Here is a 19,802-nt window from a genome sequence, read left to right on the forward strand (position 1 = left end):
AGCATTAGATTCAAGATCAAGTGGGATAGCTTAAAAGTAGAAGCTGACTTGGAAGGAAAAAGAAACAAGCTACTAGATGTACTAGCTACTACAGGAGATATGGTGACAATCAGCTTTTTAAATATTCTCCTAGTATGTAAGCAGAAGTCTTTTTGACAAGTAGTATTTTGGTGTATCCTTGGGCCTGAAAACCTGTTTTACTTTTTCCCTTTGCCTCTTGAGATAAGCAACTTCCTGTTTCCCTTAAGTTATGTGCCTGATAAGATTCTCCTTGGTAAAATTCAGGTTAAACTAAATTAGCTTCTCTGAACGTTAAGGAGATTAAAGTGGCTATTTTTAGTTGTCTGTATATGCCGTGGTTCAGAGTGAAAGCATATGTATATGTATATTCAGAGAGTTAGAAGTAACTCAAGTGTAGAACTTAGTTATCATCTCCTACAAGAACAAGGAAAGAACAAATACTAAATTAGCAGATAATGATGACTTCTTAAGAAGTCTGAAGTGACATCTTCTGGAGAAGATTAACGTACTTTTTATTTTCTCCTCAGCTGTTCTGAGGATGCTTGGGGGAAAAATTTTATATGTATTAAATCAGACTGTGTCTACAGTAATAGTGCATTGGAGGTATTAAATGTCATGCAAGACAGACTGCTTAACAACTTGATTTTCTTCTAGCTAAGTTCTGTTCTGAATTTTTCTAGCTGTCATATACTTCGGTCTACATACTCTTAAGGCAGAAGATAAAATGAAATAGCAATGAGACTGAAAAAAACTGTTTTGTTCTATGTTCTTCCATTTTGTTCTTTAATTTCAAGATATTGCTAGTAGTAATTATAGCTTAGCTTTAGCTTTCTTTAGGTAGGAGAAAAGCTGTCAGTTTGTCTTTTGCCTAGATAATATCTAAACCTCCTTACCTGAAAACCCAATCAAAAAAGAAAAGGTAGTGACCTTATAATAAGCTACATGTGATGCATAGTTTTAGTTGCATTTACTGTTCAATTCATAAATTTCATTCATGAATTTATTTCATTATTCTATTGTCCTTCTTCCTGATCTTTTTCTGATCTCCATTTCTGAACAGAGGTAGGAATGAAATTTTGTCAGGAACGTAAAATATTCTCCTTGTGCTTTAATGTTGGTATGTTGCCAACAGATTATGTTCATGCTTGCGTAAATAGGGTTAGCATAGATCCAGTAATCCAGCGCTGTGCCTCCATTAAGCTTTGGTGTGGATTTATAAATATTTTATATTACAGTAACTTCTGCAATGTTGTGCAAAAGCACTGACTCCGGAAGTGGAATCTGATCTTACTGTTCATTACAGTAGTCAGGTACAGTTGACAGTGCTGAAAGAACAGAGCAAGGCTGAGGCCACCAGAATCTCTTTAGTGTTACAAATCTCTTTCTCAGAAAAGGTTTAAAAATCGTTCCTCACTACCTGCTTCAACTAAATACACTCCCATAGGACAGCTGTCTGGCCAGGCAAGGCCTTCTGCTGTGTTTCTATTTACTTGTTTATAAATGTCTATATCAGTAATTTGTGCAAATTTGACTATGGTAGGATAATACTACAGCAGTCTTGTATGGGAAAAGTGAAGTCCAAAAGAGTGATTAAGTTGCTTTTGTGAGTTAATTAAGACTTTAAGGGTAAGTTATGTCAGCCTTCTGTCTCCCAGGTTGTTTTACACTTTCTGAAATGCAATCACTTGTCTCAACAGATATTATTGTATCTGTTATATAAACCTTAACACTGAGTTGGACTCTGCACAGCCAATTTAAAACAACTTTCCCTCTTTGACAGGTAAAAAACAAGATGGAGCTGTTGAGAACCGTAACAAAGGTAAATGCAGTTTCTATGGTGCTTTCTCTTAAGTCCTTATTTTCTGAGTGTATACAATGAATACATACTTTACTATGAAAATGCTTATTGTGTCCTGATATTCAAAGTAATTAATGCTAAACATAGCGTAAGTGAATCTTCCAAAAACAAATGCTTAAATGAACTTGGCAGTCTTAAGTAAACATAACTGAAGTCTCCTTCTCTAGTATCTAGATATCTTTGTTTAAATATTCAAGGATAGTATGGCGTCTCTGGGTAAGAGGTACTACACAATACTTATGTTCAGCTGGGCCTGATATGTAATCAAGCTTTGTAAGTACTATTGATTTCAGGGACTCCAGAATGGCTAAATTTTATTTGCTTCTAACTTCAAGCTAAAGCCCAGGATGGTGCAGCCATGGAAATGCAACCACTGAAGAGCGAGGATGGTGTGGATGGAGATGAGAAAGACAAGAAGAGAGCAAATTTGCCAAAGAAAGAAAAATCTGTTCTCCAAGGCAAACTTACAAAGCTAGCTGTTCAGATTGGCAAAGCAGGTATGCCTTACCACTGTCCTCTTTTTGCTGATGTCACACTTCTGAATAAAGTAGCAACATGCATAGTTCATGAGGAGATAAGCTAGTCAAGGTTAGCTGCTGAAGTATAAAACTCCAATGCATGTAAGTGTACTGATGGCTTCTGAGACCGCATAATGTTGGTGACCTTTTTAATTTTGTCTTTATCTAAATATATTCAAGCTTTAAAGTATAAGCTCATAGGACAGACAATTCCAACTTCATAACATTGGACAACTGTTATAAGAGATGTTTTTAGGTAAACATAGCTTTTAGTGATGCACATAGAGAAAAACAAGTTGACATAAGTCTGTGGAAAATGTGGTAGAGATGACTAGACTATCGCTGGTATTTCAAAAGGCTTAGGAATTTCCACTTAGCACATACTTCACTGCTAAGTAATAAAAATTTTATTGACTTGCTGCTATCCTTTAGTTTCTGTTACTTTTCTTTCAGCTGGTTCATCAAATATTTGATAAACTGTTGCTTATAAAAGATAAGCTAAAATAGCTCAGGGTGAATTTTAGGCTTTGTTGTCTAGTATGTAGAAGTTTAATTTCAGGATTTATTCTGGTGCATGTGAACCTAATGAGGTTCAACATGTCTAAGAGCAAGGTGCTGCACATGGGTTGGGGCAATCCCAGGCATGAGTACAGACTGGGAGAACACACTGAGAGCAGCCCTGCAGAGAAGGACTTGGGGGCTCTGGTGGATGGAAAGCTTGACATGAGCCAGCAGTGCGTGCTTGCAGCCCAGAAGGCCAACTGCATCCTGGGCTGTATCACCAGAGGAGTGGCCAGAAGGTCAAGGGAGGTGATTGTCCCCCTCTACTCTGCCCTCATGAGGCCCCCATGGGAGTGCTGAGTCCAGGTCTGGGGCCCCCTACACCAGAAAGATGTTGATGTGTTAGAATGGGTCTGCAGAAGGGTCACAAAGATGATCAGGGGCATAGAGCACTCTCCTATGAAGAAAGGCTTAGATAGCTGGGGCTGTTCAGCTTGGAGAAGAAAGAGCTCCAAAGAGACTTTATTGCAGCTTTTCAGTACTTAAAGGAGGCTTATAGAAAAAGTTGACAGCAACTCTTTGCTCAGTCAGATAATGACAGGACAAGGGGGAAGGGTTTTAAAATAAAAGAGGGAGATTTAGATCTGAGGTTAGGAGGAAATTTTTCACTCAGAAGGTGGTGAGGCACAGGCTGCCCAGAGAAGCTGTGGATGCCCCATCCCTGGAGGTGTTCAAGGCCAGGCTGGACGGGGCCCTTGCCAACCTGGTCTGGTGGGGGTGGTCTTTAAGGTCTCTTCCAACCTAACCCATTCTATGAGTTGCTGAGTTGTTGAAAGAGTTAAGTTAAAAGCAACTTCTGGAAGTCCTGTAGTCCAGCCCACAGCTCAAAAGAGCAATTTAAAGCATCTATGTCATAAGATAGCTATGGAGCAAAGAACAATTAAAAATTTTTAGCTTTAGCACTTCATAGTTTGTATAGCAATGATAATTTTTCATTGAAAGCCGAATAAAACTTCCATAATGTTTAGTGTAATACATTATTCTTCTCAAATAACTTCTTGACGTTACTTTGTTTTTGAAAGAGCTCTCTTCCTTTTTTTGTAGCCGTTAACCTATTCTAATTCCCCACATACCCTTAATGCTCATCAACTTCATGCATGCATTTTCTGTCCTGTTTCTCAGGGGTGGTGCACACACTGACATATTTGTATATAAAAAGCTGACACTTCTGTGATTTCTGTTGCTTTATTTCATCCAGGTCCATTTTTTCCTCCATTTTGCTGGGGTGTCTTAAATGTGCCACAGAGCTTGTTAGCATTAGTTTGAAGTTGTCTTCCCAATTATTCCTATTTCACTGAACACTGCTTGCCTGCTATATTTAATTCCAGCTTTAGCAGGAAGTAAGGTATGAACAGTTACCCAGTTACCATCTCTCTCTGCTGAGTAAGTTATCAGTATAGCCATGGAAGGCCTATTGAGCTCCTTCAATTATTTTGCTGCTTAGTCAATTTACTTTTCATACGGGTCTCTACTGTTCATAATTAGATCTACGCTTTTCAATCAAGTGAAAAGAAAAACAAGATTTTAGAGGCTTTTAAGTGAAATTCATGAGGAAATACTTGCGCTGAAAGTTGGTATCTCTCTGAGAACTACCTCTGAACTGTAACTTCTGCAAAGGCAGGAGTATTTGCACTTAGCCTGAATCTGTATGGTCAAATATTTTAAAAAAATAAATTCTAAAAACTGTTTGTTCTCTTTTTAAAAAGGTTTGTTGATGTCTGCAATCACGGTCATTATCCTTGTGTTGTATTTCGTAATTGATACCTTCTGGGTTCAGAAGCGTCCTTGGCTTGCTGAATGTACACCAATTTATATTCAGTACTTTGTGAAGTTCTTCATTATTGGAGTTACAGTCCTGGTGGTGGCAGTACCAGAAGGTCTTCCACTTGCAGTCACTATATCGCTGGCTTATTCTGTTAAGGTAAGTGGATAGATAGGGAGCAGATTTGAGAGATAGGTGGGTGTAGTCATCAGCTGTGAAATCTCACTTAAGATATGCTGCATCAGGTACACCCAACAGACTGAGGAGAAACTTGCTTTTCTTGCTTCACTGAACTGCGTAAGAAGTCTTTCGCAGTATTTTTCTTAACCTCCAAATGTACTAACATGAATGCTGAGCAGTGATGGCCTGTTGTTGCCAACTAATGATAAGTGCTTTTAGCTGTTAACATTCTAGCATTAGCATGTTAGAGTTGGATAAGTTAGTTTGTTATTTACAAATTCTTATGTCAACTTGTACTTATACCTCACCAGCATGTTAAGCAACAACTGCAAAAGCTTCCCGATTGAGTCTCCTTGAGGGGTGAATATTGTAGAAAATAAGCTGTATAATAAATGGCTACCTGTTTTTTTTTTTTTTTTTTTTTTTTTTTTTTTTTTTTTTTTTTAACATTTATTACTGCTTCAGCAAGCTGGGCCTGGTTATTGATCAGAAAATCTCATTGTGGAGACAATAACTATGTAGGATGTGTTCTAAAATTGAGTAACATAAAGTACTAATTACTCGTGTCTTTGTAATTGTGTTACTTGAAATTACTCTGCACCTTAAAGGTTAAAACACTCCCCAAACCTGTTAAGTAAAGATATTTAAGCAATGCTATACCTGTGAAACTTGTGTAGTCCTCACTCTCTTAGCTGAAAAATTAGGCTCTTAGTTTGTATGTAATGTGAAGTTTGACACTAACATCCTTGAAAATGTCATATGACATTAAAAGTCTGTGGCATAATTTAAATGTTCCTTCTAATAAGCAAAAAACAACAGATTTGAGCCAGTGAACAGAGCCTCCCTTGGAAAATATATTTTAATATTCTATTGGTAATGCTCAGTCTGTACCTCTAATATATTTCTAAATATAAACATAAAATACTTCCTTGTAAGTCTGTGACTAGTATCAGTCAGTCTGCCATGCAGATGTGGAAGAATGGTTCCTGTGTTTAGGAACCTTGTTCAAAATGGAGGGGAATCCTTACAGCAGCCATCCGGATAAAGCTGAGTGTGTTCTGCAACTGCTCTCTGAGTCTGGACACCGTAAGTGAAAATTTCTGAAACATGAACTGATAGTTAAGGATAACTGAACTGCTTTTATTTCTGTAGAAAATGATGAAGGATAATAACTTGGTGAGACATCTGGATGCATGTGAAACAATGGGTAATGCAACAGCTATTTGCTCAGATAAAACAGGAACATTGACCATGAACAGGATGACAGTGGTCCAAGCCTACATCAATGAAAAACATTACAAAAAAATTCCAGAACCAGAAGCTATTCCAGAGAAGATTATGGGTTACCTTGTCACAGGGATTTCTGTTAATTGTGCTTATACTTCCAAAATACTGGTAAGTAGATTTTTTTTCTGACTAAATAACTAAACATCTTCCTCAAAACATGAAAAGTGATGCCCACATGATAGTCAGTAATTAAATGTTTGTGGCAGAAAGCTGTGTAAAGTGTATTGTACGCAGGGTGAATAGCTCAACAGTTCATTTGAGGCTGAACTTCAAAAATGGTTTTCTGCTGATGATTCAAAGATACAATCTCAGGAAACTAATTTCCTTGTAAGTTCATAAGTGTGTCTAAATTTGTTTTTATAAGGAGGGCAGTTTACCATATTTGGAGAACAAATAGTTTGATTTGGGAGCTACTTCAAAGCAGACATGTAAGGGTAGCATAAGCTTATGTAGAAAGTAACGCAAAAATGCAAGTACGGATGATGCAGTTAATGGATTTTTTTCAGATACTATTAATGCAAATTTGTAGGCTTTGGAATTGTAACACCTTTCCTCATAGCTTGAGATGTCCAAAATATTTTGGAATAAACAGAATAATGGACTGTTATGCATTACAGGGACTCAAATAATACTGTTACTGTCTCTTCACAAATTCCTCTGATACATAGACAATACTCAAATCTCCCTTGTGTGCATCATATTTTCTGCAACACCAGAAAACACTTCAGCTTCCATGCTGAAGTCATTCCAACATGTTACATAATTTAGTTTGTTTCAAGGCAATAAAAATACTAAGTAGGTTTTATTTTTTTTTTTTTTAAATAATTACACTTCAAGACTTAGTGGAGAATTCTCCACTAGGAATGCTTTATACTTGAACAGAAGTAAAACCATGTGACAAAAGTCACTTTTCAGCCTATAAAGATGGTAACTCCACAAGAATTTTTCTTGCTAGCAGTACGCAAGGGGATACATCAATATAACAAGCACCTACTTCTCTGAAATGAGGCTGAAATACTAATCAGTTGTAGCATGTGGAAAGTTTCACAGTCTCATTCTTAAAGAACCTTTTATAGGAAGAAAAGTAGCTGTTTGTAAGCTCACCCAGTCCCTTAGTCGGGTATTGCAGTCCATTCGTATTTGTGGCCTATTGCTGGACTTGCCCCAAGTATGCTCATCGTTCTTGTTCTGGGGAGCATGTTAAACTGAACAATTTAGGAGCATGAGTTTTTAGTACTGTCAAAATACAAGATCTTGCAGATCTGAACAATGAAAATGGATCACTGCCTTATGATTAATGTAGTCGTGATATAGTTATTTGAGGCCTGTCAGGCTAAGTACTTCAGCCTTTTTCGCTACAAACTACAATGCAATGTTATAGCTCTATAAGCTCAGAAATATCTTCAGAAAAATACTCCTTGTAGCACTAGTCTGTGCGTATCCCACATTACTGAGATAAAAACTTGTTCTGGTATAAAAGGGCTGGATGCTGAAAAGAGTTCAGAAACAAGTTAAATAGGCCATGGCCTGGAAAATGGAACTTGTAGTGAGATTTAAGAAGCTTAAAGACTTAGTTTCTCCAATAGAAGGCTAACAGGTGATTTGATTTTATTCTAAGACATTGAGTAAGAGCTGTTACAAGAGAGGACACTTTAATTTAGCAGAAATAGTGGCATTTAGTATGTTTTAATCAGTTTCCTTAAACTTATCTATGTGTTTATTTTGCAAAACAATTATTCAGGGATCTACTACACACAAGTGATCCAGGCAGATATTTCAAGCAATGGGAAACTCTAAAAAGAAAGGTCATCTCTGGATTTGATACAAACTTCATGGTGATTTTTGAGCCTAAGAAATAGATTGCAGAAGTCACTTATAAAGGTCAGCAGTATGATCTTGTGACTTACGAATTTATAGATTAATTGTTGCAAGAATGAAACCTCTGCATCCCAGAGCTAATCTTGGACTTAACCTTCCTTGTTTTCTAAATGCTGTACTCCAGTGGTTCATAAGTTAACCTCCTCATCAGTGAAGGTTCTTGTTCTTCTTGCAGCCTCCTGAGAAAGAAGGCGGCCTACCACGTCATGTTGGAAATAAAACTGAATGTGCCTTGCTGGGATTGCTCTTGGATTTAAAACGTGATTATCAGGATGTAAGAAATGAGATACCAGAAGAGAAGTTGCACAAAGTGTACACCTTCAACTCTGTTAGAAAATCTATGAGTACTGTGTTAAAAAACTCTGATGGCAGTTTCCGGATATTCAGTAAAGGTGCCTCTGAGATAGTTCTTAAAAAGTAAGAACAACTACTATTGTACTTTGGCACTTCTAATTTGGCTAAATGTTGTGATAGGCTAAGAGTCTGTAAACTGCTAAACAACATTATGCCATAGACTGCAAATCATTTCTGTAGCTCTGTTCGTGAACAAATGCAACAGTCCTGTACCCCTGGGATAGCTCCCTGGCTTCTCTCTCTCAGTTATTTGACTTTATACAGTGAGGTGGGCTGGTAGCATTTGGGTTACTTTAATTCTAGCCCACTAAAAAATGTAAAGCAGAAGTACAGCTGGTCATTTTTAATTTTAACATGTAAAATCTGCACAGATAAAGGAAAGTGTTTGATTAGCACTATTCTCTAGTTACTAAACCATTTTAGTTTTAAGTTGGTAAAAATACTCACCCATGTTCCAGGAAAGTCCTGACAGCTGATCCACTTAAAATCTGGGTAGGATTTGTGACTTTGCAAAAGTGATCACTTTAAGGTCACTTTGAGATTGAGAAGAGTGTGTAAATTTGTGCCAAAGTTGATTACTTTAACAGAAGATTGAACTTTACCAAGAGTTTTTTTTTTTTTTTCCTAATCTGACAAAGCAAGTTGTTTCCTTATGCATCTGTAGAGGCTTTTTGTTCTAGCGATTAGACTATTAGTGAGCAATGTATCACCATTGGGACAAACCTTAAAGTGTGAAAAGGCTGTGGTAACTCCTAACTCCTAACCAGGTGAGGAGAGAAGGCATGCATGCATCCTGTAGTCTAGAAACAGCAGTTGTAGCCGGTCTGTTTTCAGTCTTAACTTCATACTATTTGTGTGAGCATAGCACGTAAGATTGCGTTCTTTAGTTCAGCTTAATTTTTTGCTTGCTGCCAGCCCCCAAAATCACTGCTTAGGGATGTACTAATACACTAAAGAGAAAAGATGAATTTTTTCCTTCTTCATCAATTTAGTACTGACAACAAAAAGTCAGTCTTTCAGGGACTTCAGTTCCTTTTGATACAGAATATAGATTTAGATGTGAATTACTATATAGCTAAATTTTAAACCAGTCTTCATCAGTGAGTAACTGCCTGTTTTTGCCTTACTTCTACCTTGTTGAGTAACCAAACTGTAGATGCTAGAACTCATTCAGTCCGATTCCTGTGGTCCATTTAGGTTCACAATTGAGATATAAATAATAATGGTACCTAGGAAAGAACAAGAAAACGTAGACTGATTTAGATACTATTGGTATACTGTAATCCCAAAGCTATTTGAGCAGCACTGTCTAAGAAAGTCTTAGCACTCTAAGCCATTTTCTTTACCTTCTGCCTATGCTGTGCAAGAAGTTAATCACAGAGCTGGTAACATGGTTTGTCAGCTGTGCTGTTCATTCTTTACTATCACATGTATGACTATTTACAGAAAGTTTAAATAGGGATATATATATAATATGTATTAAAAGATACAAAGAAATCGCTAGTAAGGGTAGAAGAAATGCTGCAAAAAATTTAAAGCAGAACAGTTTTTTCCTCTTGCCTTACAATCATGTCTCGAGTAAATACTTTGAAGTGAGTTTCAATTAAACCTTTACATAAAACTTACTGGTTTCCATGCATTTCCATCTTGGAATGCTTTGAAATCATTACAAGCCCTATGATTAGAGTTAATGCAAGGTATACTTAGTGGTTGCTGACATTAGAACAGATAACCAAAATGAAGGACAGACTTCAAATTTCAGTTTTGATAAATAGCAAGAAGTGTAAAGGAACTGCTTCATCTTTGTTTCCTGGCTGCAGTGGAAACTTTGTATGTATTGCACCTGAGAATTTCCTAAACCACTGGACTAAAATATTTGTATGTAACACTAGTTGTCTGTCAGATCTACCAGATGTTTTTAAAGTGTCAAATTCTTACTTTTTTCAGTGCCACATCAGTACTGATTGGTGAAACAAGTGCTTATGGCATTGAATTATGGCAAAACTTTAGTAAGGATACAGATGAACAAAATTACATTTATTGTTAAATGCACTTGTTACTGTTATATTCGTGGCATCAATATATGCTCTCTATGAAAGCAGTGGCATCTATGGCATGAAGAAATAAACTAAAAGCGTGAGTTAAAATGCTTGAATATGTTATTTCGAATCTAGCCTCTTAAACTTTTCAGTCAGTTTTAAGCATTTGTTTTTAATTTAATGCTCCACATTAAAAACTCTTTGCCAAATAGCCTGAATTTTAAATGTACATTTTGATTTATTTATTTTTTTAGACTAGTAAAGTTTACACCCAATGATAGGATTGGTTCATCATACCATCAGAGTTGGGTTTTAGTGCTGTAAGCTTAGTGCTTAAAGCTGTTGAAGCACCATGTGCATCTTCTGGAAGTTTATTGTACTTCTGCGATGATTGCAGCTGCTAGCAAGGTGGGACAATTTGTTGGGACAATGTGAAACTAGATGAACTGACTCCAACAATGTAAGCACTGCATTGATGTACAGTAGAGAAACGGTTACTTCTAGGAAGCAACTAGTGTCTGTTTCCTCAATTCAGGGGGCATTATTTTCATCCGAGGACAGACAGCCATCTCAGTTAACATTCTGCAGATGGTATGTTTTACAATTAGGAAGAGATTAAGTGCATATGGAGACAATTACCTTAGAGTTGCTGCTATTGTGTATTTTTTTTCTTGTGTGTGAGAGAGTCTAGTGAAAACAAAACTTGTGGAAACTTACTGGAGCTGGCTAACAAGCCATTTTCCACAACAGGCTGAACTTTGGTAAACATCTGATAACTACTTAAACTTTCCTTTTCAGGTGCTTCAAAATACTGAGTGCTAATGGAGAACCAAAGGTATTCAGACCTAGGGACCGAGATGATATCGTAAAAACTGTAATTGAGCCAATGGCTTCTGAAGGTCTCAGAACCATTTGTCTGGCATTCAGAGACTTCCCAGCTGGGGAACCAGAGCCGGAATGGGACAATGAAAACGACATTGTTACTGGTCTGACGTGCATTGCTGTTGTTGGGATTGAAGATCCGGTGAGACCTGAGGTAGGATCACTGAGTGAACTGCAGTGACTATTAAAGCATATCCTGATTCATGCAAAGAGTACAAGAAACTGAATTACTATTGTTTGTCTTAAGAATAGTTAATAGATGAAAATCTAATTTCTTGGGGGGAAAAGTTAATGGAGCTACAAAAGCAGATTAAAACTTCTTAACGTCACTTATGCTGTGTTACTGAAGCTCTGTACAAACTAATGACTTAAGGCGCTTACTAAGCAGTGTGTGTCGGTAGATGGAAGAGCTAGTGGTTTTTTAACCACTAGGAATATTAGGAATATGGGTTAGGATCATATTTAGCCATTGCGTTTGCTGCCAGCTTCTCATGGGAAGGAGGGTTTGTGATCTACGAAGTGAGCGAAGGAGTTCTGCTTGTTGTTGAGGTCCATGGATGGCAGTAATTCTCAACAGTGAATCCTATAATGCTGCATGTAAATGGGACTCCTTTTTGATCCACATTACTGTCACTTAACGTGAGAAGTTACGGGCTGATGAGTATTGTGTGAATTGTATTTTATATTACATAATCATAAATGTAAAGCCAGTATTTGGTACCTTTTAGCTACTACTACACCCTGTAGTGTATTATGGGGTTTGTGTGTGATATTTTTTGAAGACTGCAATAGTTGAAAAATGAAGAGGGTAAATAAACGGGGAGGCAGGGTGGGGGAAAGGCAACAAAACAAAAAAGAACCACCCTTTGCCAGAATAGCCATTTATATGTTTTTCAGGAAAAGAATTAAGGTGACTAAACTTTTTCAAATGTTCCATAACAACAGTATTGATTTTAAAATAAGAATTATCCTTGTTTGAGCTAAAGACAATTCATTCACGTATCTATATTTTTTTTAGCAACTGTATAGTCTAACTGTCATTTTTTTGCATATAGGTACCAGATGCAATAAAAAAATGTCAGCGTGCAGGCATAACTGTGCGTATGGTCACTGGTGATAACATTAACACTGCTCGTGCTATTGCATTAAAATGTGGTATTCTGAATCCTGGTGAAGACTTCCTGTGTTTGGAGGGCAAAGACTTTAACAGGAGAATACGCAATGAAAAAGGAGAGGTAAGTACACTGACTACTTAAGTTAAATCAGCAGCTCTTTTGTTAAGGCACATAACTGCAAAATATCTATCTTTTTGTAGATAGAGCAAGAGCGAATAGATAAAATCTGGCCAAAGCTTCGTGTTCTTGCAAGATCATCTCCTACTGACAAACACACTCTAGTAAAAGGTAAATAAAAACCATTTGAGCTTCTAAGGAAAGTTCTGTTTATAGAAAGAATAATATAGGAATAGTGGGAAATGCCAATGACTGCCAGCTGATCTATTTACTAAGCGAGGGGGAGTGGGGTAACCAACACAATCACAGACAGTCCTAGTGTTTTTGACTCTGAGGAAGGTAATGGTTTTCTCTTTCAGCTTCAATTTTTTGTTGTCTGTTTTGAACTATTAACACTGAAATGTCATTTTATTTTAGGTATAATTGACAGCACTGTCTTTGATCAGAGGCAAGTTGTAGCAGTAACTGGTGATGGTACCAATGATGGTCCAGCTCTGAAAAAGGCGGATGTTGGATTTGCCATGGTATGACTTCTTTTCCTTCAGTATTTTGAGTACTATTTTGATAAAGCAGTTTATCTAATCACTTGGAAGAAGATTGAATAACCTGGCTTATTTCCTGAGCTAATATGCAACTAAGTTAAGGGTGACTTCTCATGTTTAATACTGATTAGTTTTTCTTGTTTCTCACTCTTCCAACTTAACCATCTTTTTATTTGATTAAAAATGTCTTTGTGGCATTTGCCATTGAATAAAGCATACGCTGCAAAACCCCAGTCATTTGTAAATAAAAACCTTTTTTAAAGCAAAGACTTGTTGCAAAATGTAGCACTAAAATTACTGATACTGAAGATTCCTGCAATCAGTTCTGTTCAGCATATGGCGGAATGACTTTAGCTGGTAAGTAGCATACTGTGTTGATGTTCAGTAAAGCTTATACATGATATGAAATGAGCTTATTCGTATGTTTTCCATAAAGTGATGCAGAAGAACAGGGAAATTAGGATGAAAGAGAGTCCTAGCTGATGTTTAAAATTACTTTGGAGGCTGTACTATGATATCTCTAGTACAACTGAAATACCAGCATTTTGTGGTAGCCTAGATTCAGACAAATCTGCATTTGTCTGAATGGCTCCTCAGTCTACCCTGCTTTCTCAATTTAAATTCTCAAACACTCTTTGATATGGGAGCCAAACCAAGTCTTAAACAGAGCTCATGAAAATTAAGCAGAATGTCTTAGCCTATATTTACCTTGTGTTAAACACTTGTTACAGAGTCCTAAGCAGTCTATGGTGGCTAAGGAAATTGCATTGTCATTTTGCTCTTCCTGGGATGACCTGAAGGAGTTAGGAGACAACACATCAGTTCTCTATCAGATAATAAATGATCTTTAAGAAGACACAAAAATGTTAATACTTGAATGTGTCTCCCAGAGGCAGGGGTTGTAGTGTTTTAGTTTGATTAGTTGTTTGTTTGTTTTTTGACTTGTTGTGGCTTATGTATTTGTTCTTGCTGATGCAATTGTCTACATGGTATTAAATATTTGATAAACTACAGCTATAAAGGTAGTCCCTGAAAAACCTTATCACTGTCAACCATAGAATGGAATCAGAAAGTCACAGAACAGCTTGGGTTGGAAGGGACCTTAAAGACCATCTAATTCCACTCCCCAGCCTCCCGACAGCGGCAAGGACACCTCACACCAGACCAGGCTGCCCAAAGCCCCATCCAGCCCAACCTTGAGCACTTCCAGGGGTGGGGCATCCACAACTTCTCTAGTCATCCTGTGCCAGTGCCTCACCACCCTCAGTGGTAAAAAATAAAAAAAAATAATAGCCTCTTCACATCTAAACCAAATCTCCCCTTTTAGTTTAAAACCATTCTCCCTTGTCCTGTCATTATCTACCTGAGTAAAAAGTCAAGTTCCAAGTGACTTTCAGCATTGAATTTGACTTAAAATTCCTTATTCTGCTTTATAAATCTGGATTAACATTTATGAAAATTGATCTGCCATTATATAGAGAGCCTTAGAATACTTGCTTGCCTATCAATTAGAGTAGATTTAGCCTATCAATTAAAAACCCTTTAAGTGCTGATACTAGACAGGCTCATACCTTAAATATTGTAGGCTTCAGCTCTCTTCTAACTACTTCAAAGCACTTTAAGACGAATACTTCAAGCTTCTTCTTGCCTCAAGATTCCTCTTCAGCCTTAAGCTGACAAAGTACAATCTGGTGCTAGTCGGTCATGCTAGTCTTTAAAGGCTCATCATTAACCTTTTGAACTGGGGGGGTGGTTGGTGGTGTGGTGGTGGGATGGGACGGATACCTGAAGACCACACTTTTACTACAACATACAGATGAACTGAATTAGATTTTTTCCCAATAGATTACTATCAAGAGAAGGAAAGGCTTCCATGCCGTTTTCAGAGTATTTTCAAAAGCATACATTACAAATTTATGCATGAAATGTTCTCTATACTGTAACAGTCTTGTTAGGATAAATGTGTTTTCTGCTATTTCTGCTGTTGTAGACCGCTGCTGTAGTTGGTGTTGTTGGGGATGCTATCTATGTTCATCTCTTTTCTTTTTATAAGAAAAACAAAATGCCACCAGAAAAAAACCCATATGCCAACACATCATCTCTAACTGATTATCTAAAGATCACTTAAAATACCTACTACATACTATTTGAAGGTATCTTTTAAATTGTACACATAGTTTTACAGGTAACTTAGCAAAATAATGATCATTCAATTTCTTGTTGAGTTACTGTCTATGGTGTTTCAAAAAGCCACCCTTGAAGTAAGTGTTACGTATAATACACAACCTAAACTTTTTAAATAGTCTCAGCAAATTCCAGTTGCTCAAAACCTAACAATGTCCTTGCACTGCAATGTTACATGTGATGATAACACGTCTTGCTGTTCAACATCAATATGTTTCTGCAAAAGGATTTTGGCAATGTGTATTGCTCCACCACGTACACATGTATTGCCCTATTGGTTGGAATCCATATAGCAAACTTGGGAGATGGACTAACCTGTAGTGCTGCACCATCTGGTGGTCTTTAACTTGAACATGGGGAACTTGCACAGTGTCTTTTTATTGTCAGCTTGAGATTTGTTTATTACTAAGGTGTGTATACTTTAAATGACTTTATAATTTTTCATTCTGCAGTAGAACTTAGAAGCAAATCTTGCTTCAGTAGAGCTTTGGGTTGCTTACATTAAAGTAATCCAAAAGACATGGTGCATCAAAGTGAATGCTAAAATGCTGACCAAAGATATAATTGCTTCTACTGTATACAACAGTGCATCCTGTTATATTTCATAATGTTTCTCTTTTTCTACCAGGGAATTGCTGGAACAGATGTAGCTAAAGAAGCTTCTGATATTATCCTTACGGATGACAACTTCACAAGTATTGTTAAAGCAGTTATGTGGGGACGAAACGTGTATGACAGCATTTCCAAATTTCTTCAGTTCCAGCTTACAGTCAATGTAGTAGCAGTAATTGTTGCTTTTACAGGAGCATGCATAACACAGGTATGTACTGGTGATGGGTAGTTTCAACTAAAAATGTTGCAAATGTCACAACTGCCATGTTTTAAAGAGCATTACATTCTTTGGACTATTATACAACTGAGTTTGAATTCATTTGAGTCAATGTCTTACAATAAATACCTTTTAATAGCTGCAGTTTGTTCACTTAAACTGGAGGGTTTACATATCTATCTTTATAGGATTCTCCACTTAAAGCTGTGCAGATGCTGTGGGTAAATCTCATAATGGACACACTAGCTTCTCTTGCCCTGGCAACAGAGCCACCAACTGAAGCTCTTCTGCTGCGAAAGCCTTATGGTAGAAACAAACCTCTGATTTCCCGCACAATGATGAAGAATATCTTGGGTCACGCATTCTATCAACTCGTAGTGGTCTTTACACTCCTGTTTGCTGGTAAGGATACTTAGAACTTTATCATAACTCTGTAAGTCTATGTTGACGAAGTCTTTAAACCTAGTTTTTTTATTCTATTGAATGTTCTGTCTGTGTGTGTGTGTAAAGTCACCAACTTAAGCTGCTGATAAATGTCTTTTATACACAGGTGAGAGAATTTTTGATATCGATAGTGGAAGAAATGCACCTCTGCATGCCCCTCCTTCAGAACATTATACTATTGTATTTAATACATTTGTGATGATGCAGCTGTTTAATGAAATTAATGCCCGAAAAATTCATGGCGAAAGAAATGTTTTTGAAGGGATCTTTAACAATGCTATCTTCTGTGCTATTGTTTTGGGGACATTTGTTGTGCAGGTAAGTAACTTCTTGCTTACCTTGGAAATGCTAGCCACCTAGGCATTTCATTTCTACAATGTGAAAAATCACCAGTCAAACACGCTGTAAAACACTTGGAAATCCTGCTTGACAGGGTCTTCAGGTAAGACCTATTTGAAATTGTCAAAATTGAAGTCAAAATTACTTGTATTTAGTATTTGCATTTTCTAGTCATTCAATTTGATCTTGGTGTTTTAGTCTCTTAAAATGTGAAGAAGCTGTGTCTTTCTCAATAGAAATCTATTGTCTGTACAGGTAATATTGCATTAGGTCTTATTTACAGTGATGACTAGTGACCTTTAGTTGGCGCATCTAGGCAGATTTGTTAGAGCTGGTTAGTTAAATCTCTCTTTACTAACAAGATGAATTATTATCTGAAATTGATCAGGTCAACACACTGAGAAACACAAAGTTTATTTTAAAGAAATAGTTTACACAAGATAGTTTCACCTCATTAGCATTAACCTTTAATTCATTCGTACCAGTGAATGTAGTGAAATAACCAACAAAACAATATTACATTTTAATGATTAACAAAATATCATTTTGACTTACATTATTTTAGACTTAAGATACATCACACAACTTAAACTACTTCTTAGCCTTTGAATTTCAAAAGATTGACCAAATACATAGCAGTTCAAGCAGTGCAAGTGTATGCACCTCTACTTCATGTAAAATTGATTCACGTACTTTCCCAGTTTTAGACTTCTTCAGGTGGCAGTTTCCCAGAAGTTACATTTTTTTTTTAGGCTGGCAAATGCAGCAGACTATTATTTTCCAACAAATCCAAATATGTAGAAATTACTCCTGCCTACAACTGTGTTCCTTTCATAAACCTAATGGACAGATGCCTTCCCAAATAAGCAACTCTTGAGTTGTCTTAGTGTTTTATTCCATGTTAATAAAATAAATTACTCTTGGACCTTCCAGTTGTCAGGAGTCTTACTTAGTGGTCAGTACTGTTTCCTTTTGATGTTTGCCCTGCTACTTGAATGTTTATTCTCCAGGGCAGAGTTCCATGCATATTATTCCTATGCAGTGGGGATACCTTGCTTATTAGGGCCTGCACAGATTGTTGTAATAAGTTAGTCAGAAGGAGCTCATTTAACTCTTCTTTTTTTGAGGTCTTGACCACTCTTCCCCCAGGGTTTTACTACATAAGTCATCATAATGCAACATCTAAACTGACATTTAACACTGAGATACATAGTAATAGTCTGAATGACTTCTGAAATGTTCACGTCTTGCAGATCTAAGATTTGTGTTAATCATTTAGATCAGTTCATTCAACTTTCAGATGGTTGTTAGTATGATAAATAAACACTGTAAATTTGTAGCATCAAATATATGCTGTAAATGTCATATGAAGAGGGAAGACTAAGCACGAAGAAGTAACCAACAGGGTTTTCTTGAGTGTACCATTTGAAGAATAACTAAATAGTTATTGGAAAAACTGAAAAGCAAGAGAAGATTGCTCATGTTTGGAAACAGTTCCAACAGCTGAGACAGAAGAAATACTTTCTTAATGGGATGGTAAATCCTATGTGCTAAAGTAACGTTTTCTATAACAATCTTTTACTATGGAATTTTCTAATAACAGATCACTGATGTATGTTCAATAATACTGCTTTTCACAGATAATTATTGTGCAGTTTGGTGGAAAGCCTTTTAGTTGCTCAGAACTCTCAATTGAACAGTGGCTGTGGTCTGTTTTCCTGGGCATGGGAACACTACTTTGGGGCCAGGTAAACTAGCTTTTTTTCAAAATGTCATCTATTTCCTTGTGTGTGTTTGTGTTTTTCATGTAAAGTATTTTATCTTAAGTACTCATATCTTTCAATGGGCCTACATGAATTTGTGGAGATTAACAGTAAATACTGCATAAAATAGTCTAGGTCAATAGCTAGCAAGTCCATAGTTGGTTATTCCTTACTCTGACTAGGCTGAGTAGTTATAATTCCTAACTAGATGCTATGTCCAGTTTATGCTCAGCAACTTTTAACTAGGAGTACCTGTAGTAACTACTTAAACAAGAAATTGTCTTCAGCCAGATAAGTACTAGAAGAACTTCTGTAACGATTCAGATGCAATGCTAATGTTTCTATATATTTAACTTGGTGTTGAATAGTTTTCTTGACGAATCAGGACTGTAGCAATACTTGCTAGTATTTTGGTATTTTAGGACTTTCTGGAATAGCAAAACACAGCAAAACTCAAAACAGTTTTCTCTTTAATCTTCTCCAGTTGCACAGTTATGAAGCATAACTAAGCTACTGCATCTTTTTTTTTTTTTGTATTTCAATACTATTGTATGCACAATAATTGTAAGCAGCAAGCTTATTTACACGAAACTTCAGAGCTACATAGTTTGTCATTATTTAATGACATAGTTGTCTAAGTTTTTTTTATACCGCTTGAAGAGTTCTTCAGTACAGTTTCTTCCATTCCATTTTGTAAAGAACACTTCAATTTTTATATGAAAGTGGCAGGATTAATTTTACTTGTGAATACATGCAGAAATGCATATTTTAAAAGTGGCTATAAGACTATAAAGAAGGCTCTTGGAAAATGTACTTTTTTTAAAAAAAAAAAAAAAAAAAGTTAAAATCAAATAGTCACTCTGATGTTTACATGTAGCCTAGAAGAGAGAATTGAGATGGCTTGAAATACCTTTGATCCAAATTATCTTGCAGGGCCTACAGTTCATGCTGCTGTAGCACTTCATTAAAGCAAAAGACTTTCGCCTTTCTGAGAACAGTAGAAACTGAAGTGTAAGCTGGGAGCATTCATAGTAGCCACATCAGTATGAAGGGCAGTTTATTTTGCTTTTGGAGCAGTCTTTCTTCTGCAGCTGCTGAAATAGTCTTCTAGGTTTATAATGCTCAAGGA

General features: G+C 36.6%; 1 protein-coding gene across 4 annotated transcripts in view; it reads left to right on the forward strand.

Moving 5' to 3' along the window:
* Window positions 1-19,802, forward strand: part of ATP2B1 (ATPase plasma membrane Ca2+ transporting 1) — a 63,315-nt gene that overhangs the window by 34,868 nt on the left and 8,645 nt on the right. For all 4 annotated transcript variants that reach the window (XM_032188424.1, XM_032188431.1, XM_032188407.1 and 1 more), the window contains exons 7-19: window positions 1,802-1,840; window positions 2,215-2,376; window positions 4,665-4,879; window positions 6,053-6,295; window positions 8,241-8,482; window positions 11,257-11,494; window positions 12,396-12,575; window positions 12,656-12,743; window positions 12,990-13,096; window positions 15,927-16,118; window positions 16,316-16,529; window positions 16,678-16,889; window positions 18,551-18,658. In XM_032188424.1, the coding sequence (XP_032044315.1) occupies window positions 1,802-1,840; window positions 2,215-2,376; window positions 4,665-4,879; window positions 6,053-6,295; window positions 8,241-8,482; window positions 11,257-11,494; window positions 12,396-12,575; window positions 12,656-12,743; window positions 12,990-13,096; window positions 15,927-16,118; window positions 16,316-16,529; window positions 16,678-16,889; window positions 18,551-18,658 (2,240 nt within the window). The remainder of the gene's footprint in view (window positions 1-1,801; window positions 1,841-2,214; window positions 2,377-4,664; window positions 4,880-6,052; window positions 6,296-8,240; window positions 8,483-11,256; window positions 11,495-12,395; window positions 12,576-12,655; window positions 12,744-12,989; window positions 13,097-15,926; window positions 16,119-16,315; window positions 16,530-16,677; window positions 16,890-18,550; window positions 18,659-19,802) is intronic.

The sequence above is a fragment of the Aythya fuligula genome, chromosome 1 (assembly GCF_009819795.1).
Source record: "Aythya fuligula isolate bAytFul2 chromosome 1, bAytFul2.pri, whole genome shotgun sequence".
NCBI lineage: Eukaryota > Metazoa > Chordata > Aves > Anseriformes > Anatidae > Aythya > Aythya fuligula.